Source organism: Dendrobates tinctorius, unplaced genomic scaffold, assembly GCF_039654945.1.
Source record: "Dendrobates tinctorius isolate UK_male_01 unplaced genomic scaffold, ASM3965494v1 ptg000104l, whole genome shotgun sequence".
Taxonomy (NCBI): Eukaryota; Metazoa; Chordata; class Amphibia; order Anura; family Dendrobatidae; genus Dendrobates; species Dendrobates tinctorius.
This window is the reverse complement of record NW_027361772.1, coordinates 14,921,920-14,936,121: the sequence shown is the minus strand read 5'-3', so window position 1 is coordinate 14,936,121 and position 14,202 is coordinate 14,921,920. Positions and strand designations below refer to the sequence as shown.

The 14,202-nt window shown below is 46.9% G+C and overlaps 1 protein-coding gene across 2 annotated transcripts in view; it reads left to right on the top strand.

The window, feature by feature from the left end:
* The window catches only part of BAG4 (BAG cochaperone 4), a 46,708-nt gene that overhangs the window by 27,715 nt on the left and 4,791 nt on the right, over positions 1-14,202 (top strand). Inside the window, exons 2-4 of one of the 2 annotated variants that reach the window (XM_073588798.1) lie at positions 2,253-2,345; positions 3,090-3,347; positions 11,749-11,904. In XM_073588798.1, the coding sequence (XP_073444899.1) occupies positions 2,253-2,345; positions 3,090-3,347; positions 11,749-11,904 (507 nt within the window). Of the gene's footprint in view, positions 1-2,252; positions 2,346-3,089; positions 3,348-11,745; positions 11,905-14,202 lie in introns of both variants that reach the window. The other variant, XM_073588799.1, reaches the window with a different exon arrangement.

Here is a 14,202-nt window from a genome sequence, read left to right as displayed (position 1 = left end):
ATTATATAAGATCACAATCATCCTTTATTTACGCTGGAACACGTCTCTGGTGTCATCCTTGTAATGGCGATGACGAGGCTCGGGCACGCCTTGTACAATTGTCTGGGCTTGTCGTCACGTGCTGCGATCGTCGCTTCATGACTCAATACCTGTGAGGAGCAGTCGACGGGCACTTCCTCTGCAGGTCTGAGGTAAGGATGTGGTGCTTCATACCCAGAGCCGGTGTTATGGTCGTTGCTGACTTGTAGTCTTACTCGTTTAGTGGTCGCTCCACTCTTTTAATGTCGGCAGAGTCTTGTGCTTTGTCTTCAGGTTGGTTTTTGGCTTCTTTCTATTGTGCTCATTATTGTGGTGTCTGAAGGCTGCCATTATGGGTGCATGCTTTTTCCTCCCCAGTGTCCGGGTTGGGTGCGGGGGAGTCATTAGACATCTCGAACTTCTTCAGTTTACCTCTTACGTTCCCTGACAGACATTGCACCTGAGGATTCTCGTAGTCGCCTTTTCTTCCCGGATTCAGCCAACCTCATATGTTATATCAAATCCCTTTTACTTAAAGGGTCTTTAGAACAGACCCTGTCTTTATTCCTTACAGGGTCCCTCACCCCATAAGCCAGGTTTTGTTATGCTTTACTTGTAGTAGTAATTGGCCACCATTTGATCTTACATTTACCCTTCACCTGCCGCGCTGGCCGCAGCTTCCCCCAGTTATTTTCAAGGAGTGCTGCGAGTGGCACCTGATCGCCCCAGTGTGTGGTCCTCATGACACAACCCTTTAAGCTACTAAATTCATTTTACTTTACCTTTATCACCTATCCACAAGGATGATTATCCCAGCGGTCCAATAAGCAAAATGGCACCTGGGCGCTACGACTGGCTCTCACTACAAGGGAATGCTCTAACAACATTTTGGGGATTTGTTTTGGTTTTGGCAGATCCTCTGCATAATCATTCACCCAAAAAAAAAACACTTGGAAACTTTTCTTATTAATTTCTTTGGTAAATCTACTTTTCTGTTCATATGCGGATTTTTCTTTAAAAAAACGCCCGGTGGGGAAAATAAGGTGCGTATCGCGTCTTTGTAGCAGCTCCTGATGGGATTCTCCCAAAACTAGATCCTGACCAATCAAATGGATGAAAAGCGCTTCAAAATGCAAAACTTTTTGGAGTGATCCTGCTTGAGTGTTTCCTGAAGCTTAAAAAAAAATACTGACCAAATACTGAACGTGGCGTGAGGCCCAGGTTGCACAGCTCTCTTCTCAAAAACCGGCCACTGATGGACAGGTCTGGCCATCACCTCCTCAATCAGCCTGATCCAAATTGATAGCAGCTTTCTTATGTGTCTTTATTTGGAAGTAAGTGTCACACATCTGTTGAAATAAAGTGAGGAAAACAACTTATAGGTTGTTTTTTCCTGTTTGTGAAATTCTAACTACAATGTCGGCCGCCTATTACAGACTTTTCGCGGCACCATTTGCTCACTATTGCCTGTTTTTGTCTGCTGTGCCACTGTCTTCCATCATCTCCTTTGACTAGAATGCACCATTCATGTACGGGTTTTGAAAAAGGCATGAAGTATCTGACATAAGGGTGCTGGTGTAAGTAGCGGGCTCAGTTGCTGAGCCTTCCACATACGGGACAGATGCAGGCTGTGTTTATGAAGCCGACACCCGCCTCTGACAGCAGCGATCAGAGCTAGCTCCCATCACACATTTTTAATCACTGACGTGTCGCTGTCAGTCTCTGACGGTGCAGCATCAGTGACTCATCAGTTCTGACCTTGAGAATTATTGTTTTTAGCCATTTTTACCACACTGGATGTCATAAAGACAAAATAACACCGCAAGTCCTCTATTTATTTATTTTTTTCACCATTTAACTGCACTTAGAATATGTTTTCCAGTTCATATATATGGTAATGGTGTCATTGAAAACTACAACTTATATTCCACAGTAATGAAGCCCTTGTATGGCTATATAGATGGGGGGGAGCAAAGTGATGGATCTAGAAAGAAATGGAGGAAAGAAACTAGAGTACAATAAAGCAAATTGCCCATGGTGGAACCAGGTTGCGGAGCCTTGTAGAATCAGCAGTGTTGAGGATAGGACTACAGGCTTAATGTGGCATCTCTACTCTGTCATGCATTGTTCACACGTCTACTGCGTGGCCCTTTTATTAATGGTGTCTGGATTGGTGCATTTTGCTTCACTACAACTTGGATATTGCTCTAAAAATGTATTCTGATCTCTCCTAGAATTCTCCATATCCTGGATACGATCCGAGCGCCTGGTCCTGTGCTGGTCAGCCCCAGCCTCCCTATCCCCCCACGTATACAGTTGGCGGTCAGGTATGTCAATGACTTATCATTATACCTTTTTATGGTAGTTTTCAATAATACACGTAAAAATGAATCTTTGGTTATACCAGTAGGACGCTATTCACTATCTGTCTGTTACCCCACTTCTCTCCCCGATTACTGAGGTCCGATCACTGGTACCCTCGAAAATCTGGGGCTCTGAGGATGGATGGAGCAGTGGTCCATCATGTCCACCTCTGCTTTATGAATTCTTAAATGGGAGTCCTGGTCTTCGAAATTTCCATAGAGGTGGACATCATCAACCACAACTCCATTCACAAGAGACCGGTTCTCTAAACGGTTTGTGTCCAGCTCTCAGACCTCCTCAGTATTGGGGTAGTTATATCAGGGTAGGGGATAAACTCCAAACTGAGGATAACCCCTTGAATTGGTAAAGTGGCATTTTTCAGTAGTCTATAAACCCCCTTCTTCAAGGTTATGAAAATCTCCATCCTCCGTTTAATCAATGTAATACAAAAAGTAAGAAAAAAATTGCAGGGATGGGGGGAATGAGGCTGCATTTTTTCTGTCTCTTAGGCTGCATACTGACTGTGAAAGGGGATGGGGAGGAGAAATAGAAAGACATCTGATTGGCTTATTAGCATTGCACCTGTAGGCATTACAGAGGGGCAGAAAATAAATATTTCACTCCTCAGTTTTGCCCACGTCCTTCCTCCTTTTTGTGTTTTGTCACAGGTCAGTGTGCGTAGGACTAATGCCTGATGTTTCTTACAGGGCATGGAGCACTATACCAATGGTTCATACGGACCACCCTATAACCAATCTACAGTGAATCCCCCGTACCCCGGCCTCCACCCTGCGAACCCTTACTACCCACCTCCTTCACAGCCGCATTATCCTGTTGATCCCTACAAGTCCGCCATGCAGCAGCAGCAGGGGGGCCCTCAGGCACCTTCTCATTGGGGATACCCTCAGCAGGGTTGTCACAACATTCCTCAGCAGAGGCCACAGTTTCCTCAGTACCCTGCTCCGGTGAGTGTTAACCATTCCCCTGTATTGGTCTTTTTAATGTTTCTTGATGATTGATGATAAAGGGGGCCTCCTGGACTCTTCATTGATGGCCTATCCTCTAAGTTACAGCATCTCTCCCAGTGGTCAGCAGCGTGTCACCCATACAGTGGATATTGAATAGCATAGATCAGTCGTGAGCATTGCCAAATGCACGCTCCATGATGGATATATACGTGATCGTGTTGCCTGTGTAACTGCGCAATCAGCTGCAGGAGCCCAACTGACATACATCCGTATGGAGCAGTGAAAAATAACAATCCCTGTAGCTTAAGCGGAATCTGTCAGCAGGATTGTGCGGAGTAAACTACAGACAGTGTCAGGTTGGCGCCGGTATACTGTTTAGGCTACTTTCACACATCAGGTTTTCGGCGTCAGGCGCGATCCGGCGTCGTGCCGGAACGCCGGATCCGGCAAATGTTTAGTAAAACCTGATGTGCCGGATCCGGTTTTCTGCCGGATCCGTTTTTTTCTTGACAGACAAAACCGGATCCGTCTCATCCGGTTCATCCGTTTTTCGACGGATTACGCCGGATCCGGTTTTTAAAATTGACCCTTGTGGCCTTCCGAACGGGATTGGCTACTGGAAAACTATATATAGCATGTTCCTACAGCCCTTCTTTGACAGGTTGTAGAGGAGAAAGTGCAGGTTGGAGAGAAGAGCAAGTTACTGGCGAAGATGGATGTTGTCATTGGAAATATTTTGAAGAATTTGGCGGATTTTACAGCGGAGGCAAATCGTTTGAGGGTGATTGTTCTGGAGAAGGAGAGAGCGAGACAGCAGCGCATCAGGCATCGTAGACGACGTTTGTGGATCCACCCCATCACAGCCAAGAGAATGACGCGTGGGGTCTATTCTACACTCTGCATGGACCTTCGACGAAACCCGGATACATTTTTTGGATATGTTAGGATGAAAATGGAGAATTTTGATTACTTGGTGGAGCGCATTGCACACCTCGTAAGAAAAGCGGACACCTATTGCCGCTTCTCTGTTTCACCCGCAGAGCGTCTGATGGTGACTTTAAGGTAAGTCACATTTATTGGATATGCTCGCATCAGAGCACACTTTCACTGCAATCTTGTTGGTGGTAGTTTGTATCTCCAAGTGTTATAGGTCAGTTTTGGTATGTAATGCTGTGATTTAAAACTAATTTATTGTTTGTTAATTCCCCACAGATTTCTTGCAACTGGAGAATCCCTTTCGTCACTGCATTTCCAGTACAGACTCGGGATTTCCACCATATCTGGAATAGTGAAGTACACATGCCGTGCACTGTGGGACTCCTTAGCTGAAGAGTTTTTACCAGAGCCCACAACAGAGAGGTGGATTGAAATTGCTGACAAGTTTCAACAGATATGTCAGTTTCCCAACTGCTTGGGCGCTGTGGACGGGAAACATATCCGCATTGTAAAGCCAGCTGGATCGGGATCGGAATATTTCAATTACAAGAAATATTTTTCAATTGTCCTCATGGCCATCGCTGACGCGGAATACAAATTTATTGCGGTTGATATTGGGGCCTATGGCCGCTCCAATGACTCTCAAGTTTTCAAACTGTCTGCCATGGGGCGTAAACTGTATGGAAACACCTTCCAGTTCCCACCACCTAGACCGCTGCCGCAAACATCTGGTCCACCTATGCCATTTGTCTGTGTAGGGGATGAAGCCTTCCAGCTGTCAGAACACCTTTTGAAACCGTACTCTAGCAGAGGATTGACAAGACCAAAACGCATTTTTAATTACCGCCTCACAAGAGCAAGAAGAATGGTTGAATGTACCTTTGGTATTCTGACAGCCAAATGGCGGGTCCTATTGACTGCGATCAACCTCAAGACAGAAACTGTGGACGAGGTGATCAAAGCGTGCGTGGTACTCCACAATTTTGTTATCTGCAAGGAACCCATTTCCATTGAGGACACCTCTGAAGAAACCACCTTGCAAGATTACCATGACATTACCACTAGAAGTTCTGTGACGGTTTCAGTAATGAGGGACAATTTTGCACTATACTTTGTCACCTCAAGGCAGAGTACACTGGCAGGATGACAGAGTGTGAAAGATTTGTGCCCTAACCAAACTTGTGTACCTTCTGGACCAACAGTATATACCTTTGCCAACCAAAGTTGGCTATCTTGTCATGGTCTCTATTTTTAGCTTTAGGCCACAGGTGTGTACCTGGTTGTGTTTTATGCAAAGTATTTCACCTTTTAACAAAAGTTGTGTACATTGTTAGGAAATCACCAACAATAAACACAACTTTTTAGGTGAAATACTTTGCTTCAAACACAACCAGGAACACAACTGTGGCAAAAAGCTAAAATTTACCCACAGTTATATACCTAGTTTTGAATACCATTTCACCTTTTAAATAACCTGTATTTAACCTTTTTCGCCGCAGAAAGAAATGACAGACAACCAGTGTAAAATAATTTAACTTTTATTGAAAAATGTTTTTTTTAGTAAACTTTTTTAAAATGTTAATAAACTTGTTTAATAAAAATTTGAAACTATAAAACTGAAACCATAAAACTGGTCATTTTTATTTAAATACACATTATAATTCTGTGTAGTGTGTGGTGGAAATACTGCTGTAGGGGCTGCGGGACACTTCGACACTGGGAGTGTGGAGAGAGGACTGGGATTGTGGTGGGGAAGGAACAGTTAGAGGTGAAGGTGTGGAAAAAACTACAGAATGGGTGGACATGTGGGAAGCAGAAGAGGTGGTGGGTGGTGGAGTGGAGGGTTGGGCAGGGACTGTAGGAGCAGATGATGTTGATGGCAAGTTGTATGGGGAAGGAGTTTGGTATGGGGCAGGTTGCTGGAAGTGGGGAGATGTCTGGTACGGGGCAGGTTGCTGGAAGTGGGGAGATGTCTGGTACGGGGCAGGTTGCTGGAAGTGGGGAGATGTCTGGTACTGGGGAGGTTGCTGGTACTGTGGAGTTTGCAGGTACTGTGGAGGTTGCTGGTGCTGGGGAGGTTGCTGGTGCTGGGGAGGTTGCTGGTGCTGGGGAGGTGGATGGTGCTGGGGAGGTGGATGGTGCGTAATAGGAGGGGGAGGATGGAAAGTGGCTGGAGGTGGATGGTATGTAATAGGAGGGGGAGAATGGAAAGTGGCTGGAGGGGGTGTAGATGTAATAGGAGGGGGAGGATGGAAAGTGGCTGGAGGGGGTGTAGATGTAATAGGAGGGGGAGGATGGAAAGTGGCTGGAGGGGGTGTAGATGTAATAGGAGGGGGAGGATGGAAAGTGGCTGGAGGGGGTGCAGGTGGAGGAACTACTGTGGTGGGAGGAGGAGGTTGGGAGGTAACTTGCTGGAGAGCAGCGTGGCATGAATGCATTACATGCATCTGCTGGGCAGGAGAGAGCGTTTCCATGCGCTCCACAACAGACCTGAAAAAGGTGTGGTTTGGCGAAGATCTTGCTTCTGAATGCATGGTTTGCAGAAGTGTCTTCACCTCCAGAATGCTGGAGTTGATCTGCTGAAAGCCTGCGGAGATTTGCTCTGACAAGACTTTTAGACAGTTCTGGAAAGATGCATTCAGATGCAAGAACTCTGGCGCATAAGTCTTTTCCTGACCCCTCTGCCGCTGCCGCCCAGTACCCGCAGGTGTACTAGAGGTGGCAGGGGCAGAAGGGTGGGGTAAAGGGAAAGCGATCTCCTCACCAGCAGCTTCATGTAATGTAGGCGGCCACGATGCTCCTGTGCTGGTGGATGGGACAGATGGGTCGAATGTGTTGGAAGGCTGGGAAGGTGCAGATGTACCGGGGCGGTCGAAGTGTACCTCGGTGCCGGTCTCCTCAGGGATCGCCTCAGAAGGGTCCAATCGTGCCGGCTCCCGAGTGCTGCTCACCGTGCTGTGGAATAAAGAGAAAAAAAAACAATTAAAATACTGACATGGTATGGCCCTGGCTGAAAAAAAAATTTACATCTAACATTTTTTTTCACATGTGGTGTGTAATATTTACCTTCTGGTGACCATTGTTTCCCGGAGGAACGACAGGGCTCGTGCGTACTTGTACTTGCTCCTGCGTCCTCCAGATCCACTCGGGGCCCGCATCTCTTTATTGAACTCCTTCTTGAAACGATCTCTCACAGACCGCCACCGATTCACAATTCTGTTTCCTGAAACGAGAAAGGAGTGGTTAGTATACAACATCAGTGTTTCCCAAACTCCAGTCCTCATGGTCCCCAGGGGTCATGTTTTCAGGATTTCCATAGTAAATCGAAATCCTGAACACATGATCCGTGGGGACCACGAGGACTGGAGTTCGGGAAACACTGGTTTACATCAAGCAACCGGTACTGTATATACTTACGCTCTGTAATCTGGGCCCGAACATCGAGGTCCTCCCAGCGGCCCACAAGGAGCGAACAGATTTCCTCCCAGAGTCGTCGGGTAAAGATCAGGTCAGCGTGGCGGCGGTCAGCCATATTCCAGAGCGGCTCCCTTTCTCTGACGAGATCGATGAGGCGGTCCACATCAATCCCTCCATCCTCAACGTCAGAGTCGGGAGCACGCTGTGAAGGCTGTTAAAGAAAAAGACAAAAATAACATAATTAGCATCCACAAAAGAAATGAAATAAAAAGTGCAAAAAAAAAAAAAGCAAAAATATTTATACTTACACGCTGGTGACCGCCGCGTTGCTGTCGCCGACGACCCTGGGAGGCACTGCGAGGACCTCTTGGCCAAGCACCAGATTGGGAAGACTAGAGAAGAAAACAAAAAAAATTATGTCTTTGGATGTAGGCATTTGTTTGCTGTGTGTGGTCTGCAGAACATTGTTTTCTATGTGTTGTGTGTAGTGTGATGTTGTGTTTCTGCGTTTGATGCAAAAAACTTACCAATTGTGAGCCCACTCCAGGTGTCTGTCCACCCCTTCCTTCTTCTTCTGGGAGCTCCTCTTCATCTTGTGATTCCTGTTTTGAAATAAAAGGCCATGAATAGACATATATTACAGAGAAGATGGATTTTGGAAATAAAAACTTACCGTCAAACGCTGACGATGCGAGGGAGGGCTCCCAGAAGATGATGTGCTGTCTTCCTGGTGGCCACACTCCATGCCTGTGGGTGGTGTTCCAGCTGCTGCCATTGCTTCTGCTGCTGCTGCTGCATCTATTGGGCGGCTGTTGAATAAAGAGAAACAAAGGGCCAATGAATATCTTGATATTCAATAGCCCTAGTTTGGAGGAATGGGTGATTTGATAATTACCGTCTCTCATCTGCTGCTGGACTCCCCTCCCGTTGTTCAGCATGCTGCTCCAATTGGGGTGGTGCTGATGGTGCTGCTGCAGATGTCTCCTGCCTTCTCCTGCGCCTGGTTGCTGTCTTGGGTGGCATGTTGGGTGTGGCTGTGGGTCCCACTGTCTTGCTTTTATATATGTCTTGTGGGCAGAGCTACTGAGCATGCTCAGACCAAAAAACCGGATCCGGCCGCCGGATCAGGCTTTCGCCGGATCCGGCGCATTGCGGCGCTCATAGGCTTTCATTGTGTGAAAAAGCCGGACGCGCCGGATCCGGCGTGTCCGGCTTTTTCGCCGGAGACAAAAAACGTTACAGTAGACGTTTTTTACAGACGCCGGATCGCGACACATTGCGACACATTGCCGGATCCGGCGCAAACCGGATGAAACGCATGGCCATCCGGCGCGATCCGGCGCAAATGCAAGTCAATGGGGGGGAAACCGGATCCGGCATTGCATTTCGCCGGATCCGGTTTCTGTCAAAAGCGCCGGATCGAGCCTGAAGGCGAAAACCTGATGTGTGAAAGAGGCCTTATAATGATACTTTGGTTGATAAAATCCGTCTTGTTGTTTTTTTAATCTTTAGTTCTAATTTTCAGTTAATGAGATTCTCGTGCTCTGGGGCAGCCTGTGTGTGGTCCTGTAGGCGGGGCTGTTGGTGGCCTGTGGGCGGGGCTTTGTGGTGCTCTCCTTACATATTCATCTGTATGGCTTATGACAGGTCACTGATCCCTCACTGACCCGCCCCCTATCTAACATACTGCATAAAATTGTGTGTGGGGGGGGGGAATTAACATTCATCAAGCAGGCGGTTGCGCTGTAGCATGATACAATGGATAATATGCATATATTTATGATTTAGTCATATAGTATTGTGGGGAGAACAAATAAAAAAAAAATATATATTTATTTATATTTTAATCAAAATGGCGCCTGCGCAGTAGCATCTATCGCGTTCCAGCAGATGCTACTGCGCCGGCACAATTTTGGTAGAGGAAAAAAAATGCTCCTTCATGACGGTGCCTGCACAGGAGCATCTATCGGAATGTGATAGATGACGCTGGTGGCACCATTTTTTTTTTACAAAAAAAATTGGCTCCATCAAAATGGTGGCAGTGCCTGACCAGTAGCAGACCCCCTCCCCTCCCTACAGGCCGCCCCGGAGCACGAGAGTCTCATTAACTGAAAACTACAAATACATATTAAACAACCACAACTCGGATTTCATCACCAGGTGTCATTGTAATCAGTATAATAGTGCCAACCTGACACTGTTTGTAGGTTACTGAGAACAATCCTGCTGACAGGTTCCCTTTAACCCCTTAGATACCTTGGACAATAGCAACAGCAGTATCTAAGGGGTTAGACAATTGCTACACTGTTAGAAACCTGTCCTAGAGTGTTAGTGAGCATGTGCAGTTGGAACCTCCGCTGCTGTGATTTTTGAGAGAACCTGTAACGCATACTGTCATTAACAAAGAGAGGGTGGACAGCAATGTGAGCAGCTTCTTGTTACCTCAGCATCCCTGATATCTCCAGTATTAGATCAGATAGACAGGGAGGTCAGCAGTGTGAGCAGCCTTTTCTTACCTCAGCGCTCCTGATATCTCCAGTATTAGATCAGGTAGACAGGACAGCAGTGTGAGCAGCCTCTTCTTACTGAAGCACCCCTAATATCTCCAGTATTAGATCAGATAGACAGGGAGGTCAGCAGTGTGAGCAGCCTTTTCTTTCCTCAGCGCTCCTGATATCTCCAGTATTAGATCAGGTAGACAGGACAGCAGTGTGAGCAGCCTCTTCTTACCTAAGCACCCCTGATATCTCCAGTATTAGATTAGGTAGACATGGTGGACAGCAGTGTGAGCAGCCTGTTCTTACCTCAGCACCCCTGGTATCGACAGTATTAGATCAGATAGATAGGACAGCAGTGTGAGCAGCCTCTTCTTACTCCGTATCCCTGGTATCTCCAGTATTAGATCAGATAGACATGGTGGACAGCAGTGTGAGCAGCCTGTTCTTACCTCAGCACCCCTGGTATCTCCAGTATTAGATCAGATAGATAGGACAGCAGTGTGAGCAGCCTCTTCTTACTCCGTATCCCTGGTATCTCCAGTATTAGGTCAGATATTACTTATTTTTTTATCATTTGTTTTTGGCTTTCCTTATTCTGTGAGCCATAACGTTTTAATTTTTACTGCAGACAGACCTCTGTTACAGCTTGTTGTTTCGAGGGCTGAGTTGATATTTTTATTGGTATCCTTTTTGGGGTACATTTGTTTCCATTGTATGTGGGGATGGGTGGTCACAAAAACCTACAATAAACTGATTTTTTTTTTTTTTTTTTATGGGTTAAATAGCAATGTCTAGAATCTAGCTTGGGTCATTTTGGACACTGTCAAGGGTCGTTAAAGGATTAGTCTGGCCGTCCAGTGCAAATTGGCCGCCTTAGTTGAGGACTACCCTATGCACAGTTTTCTCGGGAAGTGTGAAGCTCGTTCCTTATGATAGACTGTCTCAGACTTGTCAATCAGTGTTATTTAGGACAACGGCAGTCATTTTTTCAACTGCTGACGGAGCTCCAGAATGGAGGTCGTACTACTAGCGGCATAACCTACATCTAAACGCTTTCCTCATTGAGATATGGGGCAATGTCAGCCTCATTGGTAATTAGTCCTGTAATTACGTTCCCTGTTGAGAGTAGATCAGTGTGAGCTCTGTGTAAGGACGCTAATCTTATAGGTGTTGTCTAGGACTTGGATATTGATGACATGAGTCATGAATATTCGATCGGCGTGGGTCCGATCCTTAGCACCCCCCACGATCAGCGGTTTGCCGTTTCCATGGGCGGGGTCGGATGTAAGCTGTACGGAGCCAGAGTTCTGTGTAGTGGCCATTCTCTGGTACTGCAGCTCTTACTCAGTTCAGCAGTACTGCAGAACGGCCACTACTTGGTGTATAGAGCAGAACTTTTTTGATTGGTGGAAACCCCCCACCAATCTGATATTGATGACCTACATTCTGTACAGCCCAAGAGGGTGTGTAGCACTGTTTTGCAAAACATGAGGTGCCGTCATGGTGCCAACAGGTTAACCTGACCCATATTGAATGTATCACAGCAGGCTCCTAGAGATGACAGCTGGAGTATGTACGCACCTCCTAACCCCTACCAGTGGCACTCGGCCCCGCCGCAGACCATGAACGACACGCATTATGTGACTGGAGGCCGATCACCCTGGCCCGGAGGAGACGTCCAGTCGCCAGTTTATGATGTAAAGGTAGGTCCTGTGTGTAGAAGTCGGGGGGCCCAGCAGACTGTATTAATAATGTCCTCGTTTAGGAGCCAGTGGTTATAGTTAGTCTAATTCCCACAAACCTTTCACATCATAGGGATGTGTCAGAAGGTTTGCTCAGTCGGGATCTGGGTGCTTAGAGCCCACCTATAACTGAAATGGGGGCACAGAATCCCTCACTCCTGCTCGGAGACTGAGGACGGGCTCACAGACTGCCAGTCAGGAGGAGAGCAGCCATCGGCCCAGCGCTTCTGACCCACCAGTTGGCATTTCAAAAACCCGAACTTCACCTTCAGCCCTTTAAGGGCGCAGTCAATTTTGGTTATTCCCGAAGCCAAAGCTTTTTTTTTTTTTTAGTTGCCATTGATATAGCCGTATGAGGGCTTTTTTTTTTTTTTTTTTTTTTTTGCGTTGGACAAGTTGTAGTTTTGAATGACTCCGTCCATTTTACGGTTCATTTAAAAATGCCGAAAAAAATGTTGCAAATAAGGTGAAATAGTGAAAAAATGGTTTTACATTATTCATTGTAAGGTAAAAATGATTCTTCAGGTTGGTACAATCAGAGATTCCAAGCTTGTATAGATTTCTTTTATTATTATTATTATTGTTATTATCAATAATAATAATAAAAATATTTAGATAGATTTACTTATTTCTGATGAGGAAAGAGAGGCGATTCAAACTTTTTCTGCTTTTATATACACAAATGCACATAGTGGTTGTATGTGTGTGTGTATGCGTGTATGTATAATATATATATATATATATATATATATATATATATATATATATATATAATGTGTATGTATTATAAATAATTTGGAACACCTCCTTTCCTTGTGTATATTTATTATTAATAAGATACTTTTATTTAGTTTTTTTTTTACTACCTAATTTTTTTCGGATTTGCAGTATATACCGTATTTTTCGGACTATAAGACGCACCGGACCATAAGATGCACCCCAATTTTCAGAAGGAAAATGGGGAAAAAACTAATAATGTGTCAAATGGGGGTCCGTCTTACAGTCCGAATTCAGCTTACCTGGGAAGGGATCCGGCACAGGTGGAGGAGTGGTCACAGGGGGCATTCAGTGGTCCAGGCCCGTGCAGTGGCGACGGGTTGGTTGTGCTGGAGCAGCTTGGCTGTGCTGGGGCAGGGGCAGCTGTGCTGGAGCAGCTTGGCTGTGCTGGGGCAGGGGCAGCTGTGCTGGGGCAGCTGTGCTGGGGCTGGGGCAGCTGGGTTGTGCTGGGGCAGCTGGGCTGTGCTGGGGCAGCTGGGTTGTGCTAGGGCAGCTGGGCTGTGCTGGGGCAGCTGGGCTGGGGCAGGTGGGCTCTGTGGGGTGAGGGTGGTGATTCTCTGTGCTCCAGTGCAGGGGCGGCGGCTCCGCCGGCATTTCCTTCAAGCCCGGAGGCCCCCGCACATCCCTTGCTGGCCACCGCCATGTTGCGGTGGTCTCCGGGAACATGGACGCCGGGAAGATGGCCGTCGGGACGGCGCATGCGCAGGTTCAGATCTCGGGACGAGATCTGAATCTGCGCATGCGCCGTCCCCGGACCGGCGGCCATCTTCCCGGCGTCCATGTTCCCGGAGGCCACCGCAACATGGTGGCAGCCAGCAAGGGATGTGCGGGGGCCTCCGGGCTTGGAGGAAATGCCGGCGGAGCCGCCGCCCCTGCACCGGAGCACAGAGAGCCGCGGCACCCGCACCAGGCTTGGAGGTTAGAACATTACGACCATAAGATGCACCCCCCACTTTCCCAAAAAATTTTTTGGGGAAAAAAGTGCGTCTTGTGGTCCGAAAAATACGGTAGTAGAAATTAAATTCTCCAGTGAACTGGTGGCTTTGGGGGCCTCCAGTAGGCCCCCGAGCTGCCATGTCAGCCCTAGCATAATCACACAATTGCATCAGGTGGGGGAAGGAGGTGGGTAATGGGTGTCCAGTCGAGTTTTACAGTAGGATTGCGCCACTTAAATGTAGCTGTCAGAACTTGACGGCAGCATTGAAGTGGTTAAATAACTGTTTGGTTGGCGCTAGCTCCTGTCGCTGCTGTTAGAGGCTGATCTCTGCTGTATAAGACAGCCATCACCTGCCCTATGTGGAGCAGCTCAACCTCTGAGCTCGCTCTATGACTTAAAAGTACGTCACAGAGCAGGAAGTGGGGAGAAACTTCTGAAATGTCATCGTGAAGCGCAAAAAGTTTTCTATTGGGATTCTCCAGGGATACAAAATCAGCTGATTGTGGGTGGAACGTTATACACCCTTCATTGCTTACCCGGCGTTG